The sequence below is a fragment of the Sceloporus occidentalis genome, unplaced genomic scaffold (assembly GCF_023333645.1).
Source record: "Sceloporus occidentalis isolate IW3139 unplaced genomic scaffold, rSceOcc1.0.p SCAF_7, whole genome shotgun sequence".
Classification (NCBI taxonomy): Eukaryota; Metazoa; Chordata; class Lepidosauria; order Squamata; family Phrynosomatidae; genus Sceloporus; species Sceloporus occidentalis.
The window spans coordinates 10,680,807-10,703,368 of NW_028316987.1; the positions used below are offsets into that span (position 1 = coordinate 10,680,807).

Consider the following 22,562-nt stretch of genomic DNA (forward strand, 5'->3'; position numbering starts at 1 on the left):
AACCAAATTATAGTAAATAAAATGAATGCAATACTGTTTAATAATTCTGTTAATTATTTATATTAATTTTAGACTGTAGGCTATCATACGCAATCCTATCTATCTAAATTTGCTTTAAGAAGGATGAAGCATAAGATGACTCCCTAGTAGTTTCTATTAGCTTTTGTACATCTACATCAAGGAGTTGCTGTACAATCTACAAAACAGGGCACACAAGGAAGAATGGGAACAAAAAAAATTTATTAACAAAAATTAGCTATCACAGTGTCATTAGGTCTAAGATTTCAAGACTGATATGTTAAATGAATAAATCTCAAATATTAAGGTAAAGGAAAAAAATCCAAATACTTCAAAACATCAAGGATTTTTTTATCCAATGCAAGCAGTACTTGTTTTTTTAAAAAAAATTAAATTAAAAGGGTTATCAAACTAAAAAAATAAAATAAAAGAGGTCCTGGTATTTCAGGTACGAAGCTACACAAGCATGAACAGGGGGGAAAGCAGAGGTGCCTAGAATGGCTCCAAGTAACCCTGTTGCCATCAGTCCAGTGCTGAACACTTCCTTTCAGCATAAGTGGCTGTTGGCTGGCCACGTTGTTGCAATGGTTCTGTAAATGAATCGGCAATGCATACAAAGTGCGAGGAATGGGGACGTGGAAGCCGTGCAACTTGGCAGGCAAAATGTAAGCTGCAAAGTGCAAGCAAGCAGGCCAATAGTCTGCAAGACATCAGAAGAGTTCTCAATAACAGTGCTGTTTCGAGGGACAGAGAGGAAAACTCTTTGTGCATTCTGAAGAACAGAAAAGACTGGGCAGAACATGAAGCGTCCATGTTTACAGGTTATTTCAGGCTATTAAACACAGATGCATATGTTGGTTTACTATAGCACACTTAACAATTCCCCCCTTCCTCAAAATGGCAGCCATGTTGGGTACAGCTCAGGGCTGAAAAAGTAAAGCAGACATCTGCCACTGGGGCTATTTTTTTTAATTCAGAGTAATTTCCCTGGAAAAGGAAGAAAATGCAGGAAATCAAAAAGACAGTTTCCATTTTAACACAAATGATCCTCCTTAGAGTCCTCTTTAATTTTAGTCCAAGAAACTAAGACTTTGCACTAGCATGACTTATTTTAAAATTAAATTATTGGGGGGAAAGTCAGAAAAGAACAGATTCACACAACTCAAGTAAAGTTAACAAGATCAGTTAAACAGAACAGAAATAAAGCTATGTCAAGTTCTTCAAAGGAAAATTAACATAAGGACCAACTGGGTATTTTTAGTTTGACATCTACAAACAGTCACACTTAGAAAATAATAGAATGAAGGAAATGGCTTCTCTCTCAATAAGCAGATAAATTTTACATCCAACAATGTTTGTATAGCCTCTCTGCATTAGGATGAGAGAGAGAATGAAAAGATGTGTGATTCCATTGGTGCTCTCCTGATGAGCAATCTGGCCCCAATCACGATACTGACATAGTGTAGCCTTGTAGAAGTGCACACATCCATGTGCATCACCTATTATCAAAGGAACAAGAAGAAAGACTCCACACAGGGGAGTTGCCTTCTGCCTGCCATATGTGCCAACTCTGCTACTTTGCTAAAATCAGCAAAGTGCAGAGTTCTTTAAGTGTTGCTCCTTTCTTTGGATTTTTCGTTTCTGCCATCCTAGAAAAAAACAAGGAAATAAAAAGCAGAACTGACATTAATATGGCTTAGGAGCTGATGATATCAGAAAGAAATAATTCTACACTGTGAGAGCTCAAATAAGAGTTCTTTACATTAACTCCACCCATACCTCTTCCCACTTTAATCATGGATTGCTTACTTATTTGTAAGCTAAAAAGAGGGATGAGAAAATCTGAGACCTTCCAGATGTTTCTGGCTCCAAACTGTTAGCCAGCATATACAATGATTGGGACGACATCTGGACAGCCACAGATTTTCCAAAATCACTCTAAACTATGTTAAATGCAAGCCATGTTTCCCCATGACCTGTATCTAACCAATATCTTGTAATACACGTGATCATTACAACCTGCTTTGGACATTATCCTTTCTAGTAGTCACAAGGCACAAACAAGCTATTGTGCTGTTCACACACTCTAGTTACTCAGTTTGTCAATGGGTCACCAAGGGATTAACTATATAGGTCAGCAGATGCTTTCTGAACATGTTACTTCAACCAAGTACTCCACTTCATATTCAGAAAGCTTACCCTGAAAACAAACAGGTTTTTTTGAGAGGGTGGGAGAGATTGATTGGTTCTAAATTAGCTATACCCCTTCCTGACTATTTTGGGTCATTCAAAATTCATTTAGCTTAGTTCTTACTGAGGTAGTAACCTATTTCTACAATATATCACTTCAGACTTGTGGTGGTATAACATATAAAATGCTCTTAAATAGAAAAATAATATTCCTGCTAGAGCACATTTTCAGTTCATCTTTCTTTGACAGGTTAGTTGTCTACACAGGGGGAATATTACAAAATGATTACTCATAGAGTGAAGCTTCAATTAAGAAGACATAACATTATATGATGGGTTTGTTTGTTTTTATTTACGTATACAGGGTCCATATGATAACCTTGGTCTTAACTTTTAAGCTCACCTTTAAAAGCGTTTAGAAATGTTAACAGGAGCCCTGTTTACAACCTGCAACGAGAATCTAGAATTTGCAACATATCAAAACAACAGGCAAGTAATAGTTTTTCTGCTCTTACAAACTACTTCTCTGGTAGAAGAGAGTGTCTTAGGAATTGTGAACTTCCACTCATGGAAGCAACACATAGTCTGAACAGAGGTAGGCAACTGGGGTGGGCAAAGTAACCATTACCTCAGGGGGTGGTGGCTTGATAGTGACGGGCTGGGATGTTCTTCGTGGAGGAGAAGGTTTTGGCTGCACTTGCTGCTGGACCGTATTATAATAGGTAACCCCTCCATATACCTGAGACTGGGCCTATATGCCAAAGCAAAAAGGAAACCATTGGTTTGTTTCAAGGTGTTTTTAATATGTCCTTTCTTAACTGATATACAAAACACATGATATATGTATGGATCGAAACAAACTCAGTTTTAAAACCTAAAGAAGAAATAATAAATATACAGGATTCAAGCTGCAGAATATCAAACTTGCATTTTAAGAATTACATCAGTGCTAAGAGATAAATGTGAAGATTTATATTTCCCTCCATCATTATCACATTTAGAGGTTGCTGTAACTTTTCCCACCTATCTTTAAATTACAGAATAGAGCTCACTCAGTAAACCCTCCCCGCCTTAGTTTGCTGCTTAATTCCTAGGATTGATTTTATCACACTTCCATTTTGATCTCATGTCATGGTCAAACAGCATTCAGCCCACCTTGTTTAAATGAAGCAGGCTGTAGATGGTTGACGAGGGAGTGGTTGGAAACCCCACATAACTGTCAGTGCACTTGACAGTTTTTTTTCTCCGCATGATGGAAAGAAGATGGCATGCTAATGTGCTACAAAAAAAATTCTCTGCTAGCAACATTTTTGCAGAATTTCATTAAAATATTATTTTAGAAAAATACTTTTGTATAAAGTAAATGGTACTTCTGCTTAGCTACGAACTCTTTCTATGAGAATTCCAAAGTGAGATCAATTTTATTGAATATCCTTTACAGCAGGCCTGCACAACATATGGCCTGCGGCAGCCCACCAAACCATTTCCTGTGGCCTGTGTCCTCAAGCTCACCCCCAAGCCTCCTCTGATACTCAGCTTTCTCCTGAGACAACGGTGAAGAGGATGGGCAAAGACTCACCGCCAAGCCTCCTCCATAGCCTAGCTTGGTCCTGAGGACATGGCTGGGCTATGGAGGAAGCTTGGGGGCACGCATTCACCCATCTTCCTCTTCTGAAACCCAACCATCTCCTCCTGACAAAGCTTGGCTGTGGAGCAATGGCGTTACTAGAGTTGGTGTCAGCTGCTGCGGGGCGAACTGCCTTATTTTCCCCACTGCACCTGGCCAGACCATCACCCTTCCCAAGAAACTGGGAGTCTCACATCTCTGCTGCCGCATGGGACCGAGGGCACTGCTGCACCCCTCTCCCTCAGACCTATCTGCAGCCTGAAGAAGTTAACTTACCTCTCAGATCTCTTGTTCTGTATCAAGCAGCATTTAATAAAAGCAAGGAAGCTGCTTGTTTCTTTTATTGCAAAGTGCCCTAAATTTAGTAACAGAGAGTACTGACATGAAATTCCATTGTTAGAAGGAATAAAAATAAACATCTAGGAATTTACAGAACGTTTAGCATGTTGCCTACATTTATCTTTTCACTTTCCCACCAAATATTATTTCTGAACATGAATCTGGGAACAGAGAAATTTAACTGCTCATCCATTTTGAAGAGGGTTTGCCATATTACTCTAGCAACAGGACAAAAGCCTGTCCCAAGAGCAGCCTTGCCTGTACAGATCAATACAAGCTTTTGTCCCGTTGTTTCCTTGCTACTTTCCATTTTGGAGTACAATGTTTAAAGATTAAAGTTCACAGCAGAATAAACTTACTTGAGTGTTGGGGTATAGGTGGGGAGGTGGGGGTGGTGGGAGAGCTCCTGGAGGGTAGGGGTAACTAGGACTGCCAAAATTCATCACTCCGGGAGGAGGAGAGAAGTAGGTTGGTGCTAGCAGCTGTTGTGGTGGTGGCGGTGGCGGAGGCTGCTGTCCAGGAGGCATGGAGACCGGCGGAGGATACAAACCAGGGTTAGCCAAAGGTGCAGGTGTCTGGTGAGGATGCAACCCTAGTAGACACAAACAGAAAAGACAGTCAGACAATTGCACCAGCCATCAAAACACCACAGCAAAAAAGATGTGAAAGTGGATGATAATTTTATGTATCTCTGTGTCATGGCCAGCCAAGAGCAAGTCTCGGAGGATGAGGAGGAGGATGGGGCTCCTCCAGAGCAAGAGCTAATTGAGGTTACACCAGGTGCTAATCCTGCTCTGCCAGGTCCCAGCTGTGATCTCCCAGCCCCAGAGGAGGAGGCTCAGCCAGGTCCTAATGCTGGTGAGATTCCTCTTGTGGTGCAACAGCCTAGTGGTGACTCTGGGGAGGAATCATGCCTGGACGTGCCTTCCTTTAAGCAAAGAAGGGCTGAGAGTGCTTGCAGGCATAGATCCAGGTGGATTGCAGAGAGGCAATTAGCAAATCAGCCTCAGGTGGCATGGGGGAGAGTTTCTCTTACTTAAGGAGCAGAGAGACATCAACTCAGTGCCAGAGTTTATTGCATGATCCTTTGGTGTGATTGCTGCTGGCACTGGCTTCGTGTATCCTGACTCCTTGTTGCCTTGACTTTGGAACGGACTGGACTCTTTTTACCTTCTGGCTGCCCTGACCCTAGACTGGACTGACTACACTGACTTCTGTTCTCCTGACTTTGGCTTTGGCTTTGGGATTGCTCTCTAACGCTCACTCTTTGCAAGGTTTGTGGACTGCTTCCAATTGCTGTGCTAAGCCATTCTTATCGGCGTTGTTTGGGTGGGCTGGTTGCAGTCCAGGACACTCTCCTTCATTAATAGAAGAATTTTGCTGGAAGAATTAATGTAGCTGCCTCCTGTCAGGATCCAGTTGCTTGTATCTTTGTGCAATGTAGCCCTCCTATTCCCTTACCTTCTGTTTGTGGGGGGTGGGGGTGGGGGTTGATCCTGGAGAGCCAAACCTCCCTCATTGGCAGCAGAGAAAAATAATCCTCCCCTTCCCACATTTTTTTACTTTCATATTTTGCTGTACTAGAATGCAAAGTACCAAAAAGGGCCAGGGAGGAACCAGGATGGATTAAAAAGTATGGGGCTTGAGGAAAGCCTTTCAGTGCCCCAGAACTGTTGTCCTTTTCTTTAAGACATGATGCAAAGTGGGCACACTATCCCTCAACCAGTATGTTCAAGTAGTTAAAAGATTAAGACTTATCTCCAGATTCTGATGGGGAAGCCCTCTAACTCAGAAAATCTTCCCTTGAAGGGGAAATAATTTTCCAATGGTCCACTTTGACCTCTGTGTATATGTGTGGCCCCAAGAAATGTGGAACAGTTGAATGATGTTGTTAAGCCACCATCTCGTAGCAACAAAACTCCATTGTTGCTGTTGTTTTTTGAATTCTCAGTGCTGCATGAGTTCATAGTTTCAGCTAACATCAGCTCAGCTGGCCAAACTGATTATTTCCACCCATTTGGGGTGCTACCATCTGCACATAGCTTCCCATCCTTATTTATCTGCATCCCACTTCTGAGATGGCTGATTTGTGTTAGATTTTTTGCATTTTGCAGGTTTTGCAGCAGAACAGGTATCTGCAAATACTCTCTCTTGCTAGAAATGATAGGTTGTCTCATTTTTAAACAGTGAAATCATATGTCTAAACATGTTCAACTCAGAAGGATTCACATCAAATATTTCCACTCTGGGGAAGGAAGGATAAGGAGAAAGTGGGAAGACAAAAGGAAGTGTGAGAAGGCAATTCCTACCTGGATGAGGAAGATGCATTTCTGGCTGAACAATCACCCCTTGTGGAGGTAGTGGGGCAGGATTCTCGCTGTGAGTGTAGATAGGTCCCTGGAACTGTACTGTAATGACAAGCCATTAAATACGGTATTTATTTCACAGCATAGACAGCTTAGCATTTACATACATGGATACCACTGCCATGAGAACATGTGAAGGAGATCCTTCATGAAACAGTTCAGCCTACTAACATTTAAGTGAGGTATGGTAAAGGGATTAGCCCTTGATTTGGGCTGAGGAGACTTGGAGTCCAAAATCCACTCAGCAATGAAGTCCACAAGGTAATTCTGGCTCAGTTACCATCTCAGCATGCTCCACCTCTGAGCAACTGTTAGGGGGGAAAGCAAACAGGATACAGCTATGTATAGTTGGCCCTCCGTATCCACAGATTTAACCATCCACAGCTTGAAGATATTTTAGAAATAGAAAAATTCCCAAAAGAAAACCTTGATCTTGCCATTTTATATATGGGGCACCAGTCTAATATGCCATTATATATAATGGAACTTAAGCATACACGGATTTTGATATTCATGCGGGGTCCTGGAACCAAACCTCAGGGGACACTAAGAGACCACTATATGCCCTCTTCCACATGTCAGAGGAAGGGCAAAATAAAGATCAAATTTTAAAAATATAATCCTCAGTATGTCCCCATAGAAAAGGACAAGTTCTACATGCTTTGCAGCAAGGCAGAATATAGCCCACACATCCACAAAACTATTTGCCAGAGCAGAGGCACTTGCCCCTATCTATCCATCATTCAACATCTCACTAAGTGATTCCTTCTCCCTTTTCCTCTCATTCTGCTACAAGTGAATCTGTCTTCTTTCAGTGAGTGCTTCAGAGGGTTAAATAATGTTCTGGAGCCCATTCCTGCTCTACAGGACTATGAAACCAAGTTAAGACCAGCATTACAAAGACTCATAGCAGCAATGAACAACTTACATGTGTCATAGTAGTGCCCATCCATTATGCTTATGTGCACTGGTGGAGGAGGCTCGGGAACAGGTCTCTGACGCTGTGATGAATAACGCTTTGCACGTCCCCCCTGAACACCCTGGAAAAAGCAGAACAGTGTATAGGTTCATTGTCTCACAATGGGATGTCCACCACATGCCCAGGGAGAGCTATTAGTTAAAAAAAGTCTGAATTTCCTCATATTTAATGTTTGTTCATATCTCATGCATCTTAAGAGTTGCTTCTGCAGAATCCTGAAAATTTAAGCTCAGACTTTAAGTTTCTAGACCACACAGTTAAGTTTTCATCAGCAGCTACCTAGGCACTTGTCCCTTTAATTCCTGCCCAATAAATTCCTGGAGTTGAAGGTTGGTGGTAATAAGAGAACTACAATAAGATGTTCAGGAAGCAGGAAGAGAAAAAGAAAGGTAAGAGTTTGGGTCAAAATTTGTAGATTAAGAAGGGCTGGTTCATTCAATCCCCACTCTTGCAACGTGCCAATAGGCTCCTTAAGGGATCAGCTGGTCTCCTATTCTGTGCTAGAAATATACCAGAGTGGTTAAAAACTAATCAGACATTAACCTACCATAATGGTAATGCATTATTTGAGTGATGTTGCATACTTTATCTCAGCTGGTTATTTTAGGCTCTTTTGTTACTGACAGTAAGGACTTGCCACGTGGAAATATATTGCCACTGCCTGCCCTTTAGCTGCCACCATTTGAGAAGCAAGAAAGAGACATAGGAGTTTACCATCTCCTCCATCCTGTTGAACTGAGGGGGTGGGGCTGCCCCAATGTGCATCTGGTTGGGAATACCTGCAGGAAAAAGAAATGAAAGAGAAAACAAGGCACTGATTATTTCTCAACTGGGAAAAAGAAACCAACCTCCCTAATTTTTTGGCTTAAACTGGGGTTTTATGTATGTTTGTTTAAAACAGGGTTTGCTTATTTGCATTAGTGTTTTAATAAAAAGTTTGAATCCTGCTTAATATAGTAACACTGTGAAACCTTACTTTATGTATTAGAAAGCTTGATCAATCAAATTAGATTGGATCTTTTAAAAATACAGATAAATTAAAATCACTCCCATCCCCACTGGTGGTACCAGTTTTCTACGTAACAAAAGAGCAAACAAATCAGGCAACTAGGTTTGAAAAAGGCTTCAGATTCCTAAGTTGTTAAATTTATTTCCTTTCGGATGGGGCCTAACTTGCTGCCAAAGTGTGGTTTGTGTGGGCCAAGACCTAAGAATGATCTGAGACATGATGTATTTCCAGCTACTGAAGCTAAAAACAGGAGTAGATGAGTCTAGACATAAGCAGCATCTCAGTGATTCCGGTGTGTGTGTATAATTTTGTCTAGTTAACTTAAGTAAACAATTTATTCTCAGTATGATTAAATTACCTCCAACTCTTCTTAAGACCTGTTTCATACAAAGAGTAAACTGGTGACACTGTTTCTGGATTATATCGCCCTAGACTTTATGCAGGGAAGAATACAACTGAATGTTCTTCCATGTAAGGCAGAGACAGGCAACTTCTCAAAAAGGCACAGGTATGTAATGTGATTTTAAGATAACCTGCACTTCCTAGAGTGCAATTCTTCATTTCCCATGTTAAAAACAAAACAAAAGAGCAAAGGGCTGCAAAAATCAGTGATGGGGTACTGCATGAAGCCCACAGCCAAATCTATTAATTTCAAGCACACAGAAATATAGATGGCAGGAAGAGAGAATAAAACTAGTCTAATCTTCTCCATGATACGCTAGATCTGTACAAGCAGAAACAAAGAGCTTTGGGTACCATAAACATTTGAAAATATATTTTAACATAAGCTCTCAGGGACCAGTCTATTTAATAAGCTACATGTGTAAAAGATTACAGGTTATCCTCATTTAGGAGATAGGCAGATATACAGACACAGTGAGGTAGGGACCGGTCAATAGTGACATGAAGTCGAAATTAGAATTTTCAGATTGAAACAGTCACTTTCTTAACACAGAAGTGTTGTTACTGACAACAAATCTCCTGGAATTGCCAATTAACACATGTAGTGTAATAAGAACTGTTTATCATGATTTAAATTGCAGAAATAGAAATTAACCTCTTAAACAGCTCAGCAATCTCTCATCCTAATCTTCCTTTGAAGTTTTTTCTCCTGACTGACCACTCTAAGATGGAAGACTCTTTTTGATGGAATGGACACTGCTACCCCTTTGGAAATAGTATATGCAGATTATTTTGTTTTATTCTTAATATGGAGAGGATTAAATTATGCAGTCTTTCCTCTGAAATATGACGTAGTATATGCAGAAAAGGCAATAAAAAAAACCCTAAGATGATGAAAGCAGTGTTGGCAGAAGACCCAGCCCAAACAAATGCAGTTTAGAGCTTAGTTGAAGCCCTGATCTATGGAGGTACTGGTGGCAAAGGATTTTTTTTCTGTGTCACTATCGTGTCTGCACAGAGCTGTCCAGTGAAGCTCTTTTGAGTGGAGCAGCAGCCTATGATGCTTTTGCAGATGAGATGAGAATGTAGACCAGTCTACTGGCAACGGGAAATATGCTTTGCAGATCCTGAGATTCATTCTTATTTGGACAATGTAGTTTATACAAGTTATGCAAAAATTGTGATAATGAAACTTTTCAATTTTGTGCAGGCCAAGAATTTGGACAGGATACCTGTAGAGGCCAAGAGCTATTTGTGAAACCCTTACTCTTCCTGGCTTGTAAAACAGCAGAGGTAAGAGACTCACCAAATGGGTAAAGAGTGGTGAACACTTCTCTGCAGCAAGGAAAGATTCCAACATATATAGAAGAGATGCCCGTAAGTCATTTGCTGGAAACCTCCCACACTGTACTGGATCAGTGAGCAGTCTCCAATATTCTATTCTTGGGCAAGGTGCTGGAGCTGGTTCTAGGGGATGCTGGACAAAATGGAGCATCTCAGATCTGACTTTAGGCCTAGTAATAGGATGGAGAGAGATGCATTGCCCTGGTGGAAAATCCACATGGGAATATAGATGGGAGAGCACAACCCTGTGTGATCTGTCAGCAGCTTCTAATAGCAAATACTATTGTATCCTTTGGGCCTCCTCTCTGTGATGGGACTTGGATGAAGATTTTTATGCTGGCTGTGGTTCTTCCTGGAAGGGTAACCTCCAAAGGTGATGAAGGGCTATTCCTGTTTTAATGGTATCCATCGTATTCAATATATACATGAACAGACAAGAGAAAGTGTCTACAATTTAATGTCAACAACCATATATGGATGACACTTAATTCTATTTTTCCTTTCCAACTAAATACGAGGAAGCTATTTTGTTTCAGAACCGACGTCTGCAAAGGATGAAGGTAAACAAACTGAAGGTTACTTCAGAAAAACAGGGGACTCCTGTTCTGCAAAGAGGCAAGCCAGGAAATAGGTTGAAAACTCAGTTTCAGCTTGTGCTATACATCTAGATTCAGCCTTAACCCTACAGTTTCTTTTTTTGTATGTGTGCATTTCTACAGTAAAACATATTTTACCAGCTTCATCCATGCATGTTTGACTGTCCACAATGATAGATACCTTCATCCATCTTGTTCAGAATATAGTAGCATGCTCTATATGCCTTTGGAAATGCTTCAGAAATTTCAGCAAGGTCAAAATACTTTAGCTAAGTGTTTCATTGTGACCAGTTACAAGGAGCATCCAAACTCCTTGTTACAACAGCTGCATTGGCTACCAGGTTTTTTTTTATAAGCACAACTTCAAGTACTAGTTTTATAAAAACCTATAATATTTGTATACAGACTGTATGAAGGACCATATCTCCCCACATTAGCCTACCTGTGTTGGGAGATTTTTGCATTCTCTTTCCCCCTCCTTACATAGGGATTTCCTGCATGGAAACTCTCCTCTCTCTTTCAAACTAACCATGTGACGTAGGTCACTCACCTTTGGGACTAATAGACATTCTCTCTCAAAGATTTTCAACTGAGCTGCATGTTTTCCATCTTCTTCCTGTCTCAACTTTCTTTGGAAAGATGGTGAGGTAAAGATTTCTTTTTACTTGAACTATTTACTAGCTAGATTAGGATATAGCCTTTTATGTAAACATAGATTAAATCCATTAGCAAAATTTTGTTTTGAACACAAGCCACTTGTGTTGTTTTTGAGTCAGTCTCAGTTCTTAGGGAAGCACAGATAGGCGCATTACAGACCGCCTGAAAGCAGTGGTCTGCCGGCACCGCCGGTTGCTCCGCGAGGGAGCTGCAGCTTACATACCGCGCGGCTCCCTCATGGAGCAAAACAAAGCCCGAAAACGGCACTTCTTTTGCACCCCAGAAGTGGCGCCGCAAGTGCCCAATGGCGCACTCATGGCATCACTTCCGCCGCGCAACTTGCGAGCGCTACGCATCTGCTATGTCAAAATGGCACCGCCCGTGCGGAACGGGCGCAGAGGCTTAGGGGCGTCAGGAAGTGATGCCCCTTCCTAACCCTAGTACGTCCTGAGGACGTACTATATGCCCGTCCGGAACAGGCCTTAGACAAGGACATGTTTTCTGCTACTCTGCTGATTTACAGTTAGACCCTTACAGGCTTGGCTTTGATATTTTTGATATTTAAATATTTTTGTTTCCTATCCAAAGGCTGAAGTCTTAGGAAACTTAAATTAACCCTACATTCTGGGCATTTAGATCTTTAAGGAGACCCTTTCCTTTGTCCCAGCATTCTCTCAGTCATGTCTGGTGAGAAAACAAAAGATGTACCTCTTGATAGCTGTTCTCCAACTGTGGAACTCACTTTTAAGAGAAACCAAGCTAGCAGCTTCTCTATAGCGCTTTAGGCAGCAGGCAAAGAAAGACCTCTCTATTCAAACAGGCTTTGGTAGTTGATTGACTGCTGAAAGCAGGGCTTTTAACTGGGAAGAAGTACTTGATGTGTTTTAAAAATCATTTTAAAAACTAGGCTTTTAAAAATGCTAGTCCACTTAACCATATCTGAAATCTATTAACTTACTGTGTTTTTAGCTGTATTTATATTTTAAGAATATTGTCAGATGCTATGGATCCCACTATTGGGATAAAGACAAGAAAAAAATGAAATAACTAAATAAAATACTAGTTTTATACAAGGTGACAGTGTATACAGGCAAGTATAGGATAAAAATGTATTTCTATTCCACATTGTGTAGGACTAATTTTTGATGGAGGACTTCTAATATGGAACGTGTTTCCTGCTATAAAGCATGAGAAGCTTTGACCAGTACATCTACATCCTATGGGGAACATGTTTACATATTTCTGAGTAATATCTAACAGGTTTTCCCATGTTTCTAGAACAGGAAGGACTGGTAGCAATTGCAAGTGAGACAATGCTGAATACCTGGAGGTTCATACCTACCAGACAAGCAAAGAACTGTTGGTGAAAAATGATTTTTCTCTTATGTCTGTAAAAGAGGTGAAACATCCATGAAAGGAGGGGGGGGGGAGTTTTAAAAATGTAGTATGGTTGTAAAAAACAGCCCAACAAGCAAGGAGATTCTGACCATAAACACCCCCCATGTTAATCAAAAGATGAGCATTCTGATAGATCCTTAACTTCCATCCCATTATTCAGCACAGTCCTCAACAGCTTTGTTCAAGGTATCACTGAAGTTCATTTTTGCAAATGGATTCCCTTCAGATTTACAAAAATCAATTGTACTTTTTCTACTTTTCTGGGAAAAACTGACTGGGAAAGGAAAAGGAGCAGTGATAAAGAATTATATCATGATCTGAAACAGTCAATGAAATATTTGCCTATAAGCTTCTAGTATATTTAACTGGTTTTGAATGTCCAGCAAGACAAACACACACCTCCATCTTTTTGAATTTCTCTGTATGTAAGAATTATAATTGTAAGATAATTACATACCATTAAGTCCATTCACTTACCCTGAGGTTGTATGAACTGAGGTTGACCCTGGTTCCAGTTCTGCTCTGTTATATTCATCTGGGTCATATCCTGCTCAAGGCCATCTAGACTGGCTTCAACAGGTACCTCCCAGTTACTAGTCTTTGCTGGGGAATTTGATGGTATAACTTCTGCCGTCTTCAATGGTGCAGGTGTCAACCCTGATGGAGGTGGGATTTCATCTGCCAGTTTCCCGATCTCGCCTGCTTTGTTCCGGCTCCTCCTTGCCCGAGAATAGGACTTCTTTTCCACGGGCCTATCTGGTGGTGGCTGCAGAACATCTGAAGGAGTTGGTTGAATTTCTGGAACAACCTCATTCTTTTTATCAGGGCTCTCACGAACATATGAGATCTCTGCCTCAGGAGAGGGTTCTCGAGCAGGTGCTGGTTCTGAGCGCCTGGCCCGGTAACTGTTCTCATGCTTTGACTGCTCACTGAAACGAGGTGCATGCTGACTGTTCACATCCACAGCACGATAGCTTGGGCGAGTCTCTTTGTAGCCACTGGGTCTTGGGAAAGTCCTTGCTGGGGGCATGCGTCCTGTCCCTGCTGAATTCCGGTTGATGAATGTCCGGGGTGGCACAGAAGCACTTTCTAGGCTCTGGTGTCGTGGAGGCTTATTAGGCCGTTCATTAGACCAGTTTGGTTCTCTCTGTGGTGGGCTCCCAAATCTGAATGGAGATGAGATGTGATGCTATACATAAAAAACTACTATTTAAGGTTGTAACCAGTGTCTTCCCCATCACTAATGCTCCTCTGCAAACGAGTAAAAGAAATTTAGACCTCCCAGACCCAACAACACCATTCCATAGCAAGTGTACACAACAAACTGTGTACCTGGTAACATACCTTGGCTTGCGCACTCTTCTGGGTTTAATGTCATCAGGATTGTGTGCTGAGCGGATGTCATAGCCATAGAGAGCAATCAACTCCTGCCTTGTTTTTGGTGCTTGTTCATCTTCCCGGAATTTGTCATGCTCCCATCGGCCCTCATCTTTCCAAAGCTTACGCTGGCGACCCTTAGGCCTTATGGGTTAAGAGGAAAAGAACCAGTGAGAATCTATTAATTTCCATTTGATTTTTTGGGCAACACAGTAACTCCTGAATGACTCCAAACTACAGATTACGAGACCCAATACAACCATAAAAACAGGAATAAAAACTAAAGCTGTATAAAAACTAATTATATAACAGGGGAAAAGTCAAATAAAGTCAAATACTTGGCCGAACAAAAAGTCTTCTGAGGCCCTGTACAGACCAGTGAAAAGCACTGGCCTATAGGCGGGGCAAGCGTCCGCATGCTCAAAGCCCTATTGCTGCCGTCTGGGTGCTATTGTGGTGCACGCCAGTCTACATGGCACATGCCATGATGACGCACCTCCGGTGCAGCACCCAAACAGCACAACACAGAAGAGGCATCATCATGGCGCACCACCATGCCTATGACGCCCCTTCCATGGAGCAAGAAGAAGCTGCAAAAAGTGGCTTCTTTTTGCTCCCTCTGGAGGCTGTTGTGTGCAGTTGCCATTGCCCCAATCTGGGGCAAAAAGGGGTGGCATTCAGCCACTAGTCTGTAAAGCTCCAAAGGTCACCAAAAAGCCTTTGAGGAGACAAATTTGGCCTCATCACAAGGGAATAGCACAACCAGGAGGGCTTTGCCCCAGAAGACACAGAAAAATAATGGGATGGTTTCTGTAAAGGAAATAATTCTTTCTCACAGATCCTTATAGGTGGTTTGCTCACAGCCATCAAAAATTCCTCTGGCAATTAAAAAATTAAGAACCGCTCCTGCACAGCTTTGATTTTAGGTTTTTTTTAAACATATAATGTGCTGCTTTTATGTTGAGCTAAAACGAGTTAAAATATGGGGAGCTAAAATATAGTGTTCTGTAGTGAGTACTATGATCTCTGCAAGTAGACAAGTCTTTCAGTTCTCTAACCTCCTTTGGGTGTTAAGACAAAGGCCTGAATCAAATAGGGGACAGCTGCTGACAAAAAGATTCCTGCTAGTGGACTTAGGAGAAGGGGATCAGCCTTCTCGTACTGCAGCTTCCAATGCATCTCAGAAGACTGAGCTAATTTTCAGAGGGCATTAAGAGCTTGCAGAGAGGAAGGAGAATAACAGTCTGTCCTGCAAGTCCCATACACCAGTGACAAAGATTTTAGGCTGAAATTACACCCTCAGTCAACATGCCCTATGTTTCAATTTTCTGTGCAAGAACCATTCAATCTCTCTCTGCTGCTAATGTCACATACCGGACTTCCTCTTCCTGGGTCTGCCCACGAAGGTCATGTTCAAAGAAAAGACCTTTGCGAGGGATGTATGCAGGGTTCTTCCGATCCTCATCATCATCCAAGTGCTTAGGAAGTTTTTTGCCACCTTTGTTCTCAACTGGTTCAGTGCTTTCCTACAAAGAAGGAAGAATCCAAGCACCTTTTGACCTTAACTGCTAGAGACCCCATGTTTCTCATCAATATTTGCCGATTACAAGAAAAAATGCTAATACAAACCAGCCACCCCAGAGAAGGAAAACTTTCTCTCCTTAAAAATTTCCATTTAAGAGTGGATTAAACCAGCAGCATTAACAACTTTGTGATTTAACTGTTTTCATTTTAATGTTGTAACCAGTGTTTTAATTGAATGCCTAGTTTAATGCTTTTTAAACATTTGTACTCCATATTGTTTTAGATGTTCTCTTTTATTCTATGAACCATTTTCGAGTCCCATTTTGAAGAAGAGTACAAAATAAATTAAATCAAATATAAAATAAATAGGTTTAAACAAATTAAAAGGTTCCCTGTGCTCTCTGGGTGTAATTTTGCCACATTCTTATAGTCAATTGAGCCATTTTAAGTACAGAGATCTTTCAGTTTGCTTCCTGGTTTAAAAAAGCTCTGCTGGCTATTAAAAGAGTGAGGAGGGGGTTTTAAAATGGCAAAATTGTCTCATGTGTCCCCTAGAGAAGATATAGGGTCATTCTGAGTTTTTGAAAAAGTTGGGAAGGCCTTAAAAAGGCCTTGGAGGCCATACATTCCTTACCCCTACAATAAGACCATTTCAAAACATTATTAGAACATGAGACCATGATGGTATAAAGACACAGATAATGAAGGAGGCTCAAGATATAGGGGATAATATATTTATACACTTTAAGGAATCTACAAAATCTCTCTACATACTGATTCTACAGACTAACATGGCTATATCTTTGATTTCTTTCTTTGTGTTACAGTTATATCAGAATAATGAATAAGTATGAAGTACTTATGGCATCTTCTGCAAGGTCTTTAAAATAGTGGAAGTGAAGGACAATGCCAATTGATTTGGAATGTGAGAGTATGGGTCAGTGATAGAAATAATAATACCTATGTATGAGGAAGGACATTAGTTAGTTTGATATCTTAAAATGCAGGACACTGTTTTAAAATACTATGATGTTAGGACTTTATATATACTAGTTACTTTTTAAAAAATTAAAAACAGGTCATATTTTAGTTTAATTTCCAGACTGACTAGGATGTATATTCAACATTTTGCAAGATTCACCTGTCCATCCCCACTTTGCCTCTCCCCTGCCACAGTGCCTTTCGATTCTGGTTTTTCATCTCCTTTGTCTGATTTTGTTGTCAAATCAGCATCATTACTGTCCCGCTTCAGCTCCACTTTGGATGTTTCCTCCTCACTGTACTCTCCCTCTTCAGCCTGAAACAAATATCAAAACTGATTCATTTTGTGCGTGGAAAATGCACCCCAAAATTAATAACCATACAATGTATACAACTGAAAAGCTTTCCCACCTTATGTAGAAACTAAATACACATTCAAGGCACATGTGATAAATATCAAATATTGGGAAGGTAATCAAATGTGTAGTGAAACTGGTAGGAGACCTCTGGTCCTCCACATATTGGTTGGATTTGTCACAGCCAATTGTCTGGGATGGTGGGAGTTAAATAATATTTTGAGGCAACAGGTATCTCATCCTACCACGGACATTTTAAAGTAAAGGATTGCTACTCTCCAAGAAAAGCAGATGAAGACTACACACCCTGATGCAGCCAAAAGCAATTTCTCAGACTATGCATCTATCCTAGAAGATTTCAACAGGTCCTCGAAGGTTTTTAAAAAATATATAATGTGCTATTAAGTTCACCCACAAAATGAAAGTACGACAGTAGTATTAGTAAACTGGCAACTCACCTCTGAATCTTCAGCACTTTCATAGTCAGAGAGAACCGCTGAAAAATGGAGAATTGTTTGAGATTAAATACAAATCCTGATCTGAGAAATCCAGTACATTCAACATGAAATTTTGCATCTTTTGTCCTAATCCTGCTTCTTGTATATTCTCAGTATCACTATCCACCCTATTTTTGTTTTATCTTTGATCCCTTTACTTTTTATCCAATATTCTCTTTACAACCAAGTCCATCTTAGGTTCTGTGCAAGGATTGAAAGGCTGGACATCCTAGGCTCAGGATCAACTACTTGCACTCACTTTCAAAATCTTCCATGGCACTGCTTCTCCTTATCCTCTGTTATTATCTCACTATTTGCCTTTTCTGTGATCTTAGTCATTAGTTGGCCTCCATCTTCCTTAAATGATTCAATTGTCCTGCAGTGCTGTCCTTCATGCCTCCACCTCCCTTCAGAGGAGAGCTAAATAATACAACATCTCTCCCTATTTTTAAATCCTTCCTTAAACTCACTTCGTTGAGTGAAATCTATGAGATAACACCATTACCCTTATATCTTAATGAAGCACATGCTTCGTTACGTGGAGCTGGCAGGGTCAATTGTGCTCACTTGTCAAGCATTTTTAATGTATGAGTGAAGAGTCATGTGAAATTCCCTAAATTATCCCTTAAAAGGCAAGCTTAAGCTATGAGAGTCTATAGCAGGGGTAGGCAACCTGCGGCCCGCGGGCCGGATGCGGCCCGGCAAGGCCTTGGGACCAGCCCCAGCCCAGTCCTGCCGCCGATTGCCGCTGGGGCCTTTGGGGGGTAATTGTCTATAGAAGCCTCAGAAACATGCATTTATATTAACATTTTTTTAAAAATCAGCAAATTTTTTCGTGTGTCCTCCATTTTTTTTTTAAAAAAAAGTGTCTTCCATTTGAAAATTTTGTCCTACATTTGTCCTGGTTTATTTATATATTTATTTTTTTTTTTTAAAAAAATATTTATTTATTTATTTATTGGCTTCGGCCCTTGTCTGAGGGACAGCAACCCGGCCCCCGGCTCAAAAAGATTGCCTACCCCTGGTCTATAGCTTGGGGCAATATCCCTTGTGGTCAGTGGTCCCTGCAGCCAGTTGGTAAATGTGGCAAAGCCTTATAAGTTGGTATCATTCCCAAATTTCCCCAAACATTAGAACAGTCCTACTTGTGGAATTCCTTCTCCTTGGAGGCAAACTATGGGCCTCATTTTGGCACAAAGAAATCTTGGCTGTCTACTCAAACATTTGAAATCGTCTTTATGGCTTCAGTTTTAGTCTGCTGAAGTGCAGGTTACATTTTAATTTTGCTACATTGTTTTCTATTGCTTAAAACTCTTTACAGTTTCATTATTGGTTACATCCTGTCCTCAGCTATAAAACTGGATATACTGTATATACTTATGTATTAGTCTAGAAACTTTAGTCAAAAAATTAAGCTTTTAGTATGAGTACAAACAGTTATGCCTGCTGGAATGTTAAAAAGTCTTTTGGCATTGTTTTCCTTAGCTTCATCCTTCAGATCCTTTGCTACATGCTTTGCTTCATCCTTCAGATCCTTTGCTATATGCCCCTAAGTTTTACCCTCGACTTATCCTCGGGTCATATAAAAAATCCATAATTCTGGCCCCCAAACTTGCCCTCGATTTATATATGAGGTCAACTTATAGTCGAGTATATACAGTGAATATAAACAAATAGACATGTGGCAGAAAAGAAACTGTGTGTCTTCAATACACGACTCACTGAATTGTGGTTGAAAACACCGTCATTGAGTAAGCTGATTATTTATACTGGCTTCCAGGCTCATCCCTAACAACAAATGGTGTCTGGGTTTACAAGTACCAGAGGAACAATGTAAAATTAAATCTAGAAAGCAGTGGCATGTCCTTACAGCAGAGATCTAGTTGTTAATTTTAAGAAAATCCACCATCCTAAGCTATACTTCTGTCTCACCAGTTACTCATATTAAGAAACAACTACTCACCATCTCCTTCTATGCCATCTTCACTTTCCTGTTTCAAGAGAGAGAAATATTAGATTACCAAATAAATGCAACAAGGGTTTTTGTTAATAGCATCTAAGCCGTCCGAAGAGAAGAGACAATAACAATGATGAATACTGTAAAAATATTTAAGACATCTCAGTGGTGGAAGAAGTCATAGCTGAGGCTCCTCTTTCCTTTAATCCAATCATAAAATCCTCTACCACACAAGTATTAGCAAGATACTGCCAATCATTTCACATACTTCTTGGAAGAATGCACATACATGTTCAGAGACAAGAGGTATAATGAAAAAACAGAATGCATAAAGGTATTACTCATCTGTGCCTTTAGAAAGGTATTACATTAAGATATTACACCTCTGTGCCTATCCTTGGTCCTACTTTCTTTTCCCCTTCAGTTTTTTACAGCTTTCAACCACCCTTTACTTCGTACAACTAGTATTTGAGCTTCCCCTATGGCGCAGCTGCACTAGAGCCATTTCTCTGTAATGTCTCCTGGAGCAAGTTCTGTTTTTTTGACAAATCCACGATGAGTCACTGCTTGGCTGGGTCTGGCTCTAGCAAAGCGATATCTGCATTAAAGGAGAATTCAAGGATGTTCTTTAATATCTAGAAAGACATTGGAATAGAAGGCCCTCCACTTTAGAAAGAAATTGTTCTCAAGGTGTAAATCTGACACACTTCTTTCTGTTTTAAATTAAAGTTAAAATTCTGAAAGAATATGATAAAATTGGAAAGCAATGTGAACTACTATTTACTGCCCTTTGTGCTTTTTGCTTGGCCAATAAAGGTTCTTTCGTTCAAAATTCCTATCCTAAACTGATGGGTTTACACTAAAAATATAAATCAGATACATGACTCATTTAGGATATTGCAGAGAAGTTACATTCTGTATACATGCTAGGTGACAGATAACACAATATAATATTGTTTTTGGACTTCTATCTCAATTTTGGAGAAAGCAGGATCAAAACTGAGAACTGGGTTGTTATTTCAGCATCTATGGCCTATTACAGACTGCCAAAATAAAGCTGCTTCGGGTCTCTTTGGAGGTATGCTATTTAAATGATGCATGGGTCCTAAGAGTCCGGAGGTCGCGCCAAAGCCACAATCCAATCCTAAGCACTGGAGGGCAGCTTTTGGTGCAGCTTCCGGATTCTTAGGATGCACGCATCATTTAAACAGCATACTTCCAAAGAGACCCGAAGCAGCTTTATTTTGGCAGTCTGTAACAGGCCTATATTTATTAGCCAGAGAACTGGTGATTTACTACAGAAAGTGAAATAAAATCGGACCTAAGTGATTTTCAAATCCTGAGGAAGCCTTGTCTGAATCCCTAGTCAATCTTTCAGATATTCTTTCCATCTGAACGCTTCAATTCAAGCATTTTGATTTGAGAAGTTATGTTCCAAGTCATCCAACAGTCTTATCCGTCTAGATCCATACACTGTTTTCACAGACTCAAGAATGCAAATGTAAGATCTGCTGGCCCAGGCTGTTTACATTCATTACATAAAAGCTACACACCCAGCTTGTCTACAAGGTGCTACATTATGTTATTGAAACATAAACACAGGACAACTGGTACTTAAGTGTATGAGAAGTAAATACCATGTAACACTGGTTTTAAAATATAAACATATTACTCACTGTAGACCAGATAAAGATTTTACACACAATACAGATATAGGTGATTAAAAAGCAAACCAACAGCATTTCTCCCAAGTTTGTCCTCAATCCCAGAAGGATGCAGTTAATCACTAGACTACCTATATTTATTGCAGTGACTAACAAAATAAACTAAATATATATATATAAAATAAGCTAAACATTCCTTTCCAATAGCCATTTTAAATTCATGAAATAAAAACTGTAACACTGGGGATCATCGCTTGCTTGAAAACACAGCCTTTGTCCTCCAAATTCTTGATCCCTACCTGAGAACTAGCTGTGGTTTTTAAGTTAAAAGTGTTGTCAAAGTACATTATTTCTATAGAGTAGATGCCTCCTGAGTCTGCAGATGCGTAGGAGCACTGCTACTCAACAATGAAGTTAAAAAGACATAGCTGTGTTAGTCTGGAAAATCAGCATGCAAAGGGATCGTGTAGCACCTTAGAGACTAACTGAAAGAGAGAAATTGGTATCATGAGCTTTCGTAGACTTGAGCCCACTTCCTCAGATGTTACTGGTGAAATGGAAAGCCCAGGGACAGACGTATATAGCAGTCTCTGTGTGAGAATGTCCATAGGAATGCAAAACTTTAGGTGTAGGGATGACAAGTTCAGTTTTAACCATGGTCCTTGGGGGACAAGGCAACGATGTTGCCTAAAGTCAAGGTGAGTAGATAACCATATGAATGAGTATTGGGATGGAGTGTGGGAGCCAAGAAGGTGTGATGTACTGGCCAAGAGTGCCCCCATGAGGCTGGGGGGCTAGCTTGTGTCATAATGTGCGTAGTGTGTAGGGTAAGAATCATAGCCATGGAAGAGGCCAGAGGAGCCATCCAACCCCTTACCATGCAGGAATAAACAACCAAATGACAGATGGCCATCCAGCCTCTGTTTAAAACCTCCAAAGAAGGAGACTCCACCACTTTCCAAGGGAATGTATTCTGCTGCCAAACAGCTCTTACTGTCAGGAAATGCTTCCTAACATTGAGGTAGAATCTCCTTTCCTGTAGTTTGAAGTCTTTACTCTGGGTCCTATTCTCTGGGGCAACAGAAAACAAGCTTGCTTCATCCTCAATACGACACCCCTTCAAATACTTAAACAGAGCTACCATATCGCTGCTTAACCTTCTCCAGGCAAAACATATTCAGCTCCCTAAGTCCTTCCTCATAAGGCATGGTTTCCAGACCCTTTACCCTTTTGGCCACCCTCCTCTGGACACACTCCAGCTTATCAACATCCTTTTTGAAC

General features: G+C 40.5%; 1 protein-coding gene across 3 annotated transcripts in view; it reads right to left on the reverse strand.

Annotated features, from left to right (window-relative positions):
• Positions 1–221: 221 nt before the first annotated feature.
• The window catches only part of CASC3 (CASC3 exon junction complex subunit), a 30,637-nt gene continuing 8,296 nt past the window's right edge, over positions 222–22,562 (reverse strand). Inside the window, exons 3-15 of one of the 3 annotated variants that reach the window (XM_089531878.1) lie at positions 19,624–19,651; positions 17,622–17,659; positions 16,968–17,123; positions 15,677–15,828; positions 14,270–14,446; positions 13,403–14,091; positions 8,234–8,298; positions 7,469–7,580; positions 6,484–6,582; positions 4,534–4,766; positions 2,837–2,959; positions 2,612–2,655; positions 222–1,667 (exon numbers count right to left, since the gene is read on the reverse strand). In XM_089531878.1, the coding sequence (XP_089388004.1) occupies positions 2,614–2,655; positions 2,837–2,959; positions 4,534–4,766; positions 6,484–6,582; positions 7,469–7,580; positions 8,234–8,298; positions 13,403–14,091; positions 14,270–14,446; positions 15,677–15,828; positions 16,968–17,123; positions 17,622–17,659; positions 19,624–19,651 (1,914 nt within the window). In that variant the 3' untranslated portion in view covers positions 222–1,667; positions 2,612–2,613. Of the gene's footprint in view, positions 1,668–2,611; positions 2,669–2,836; positions 2,960–4,533; positions 4,767–6,483; positions 6,583–7,468; positions 7,581–8,233; positions 8,299–13,402; positions 14,092–14,269; positions 14,447–15,676; positions 15,829–16,967; positions 17,124–17,621; positions 17,660–19,623; positions 19,652–22,562 lie in introns of all 3 variants that reach the window. The other 2 variants (XM_089531880.1, XM_089531879.1) reach the window with 2 other exon arrangements.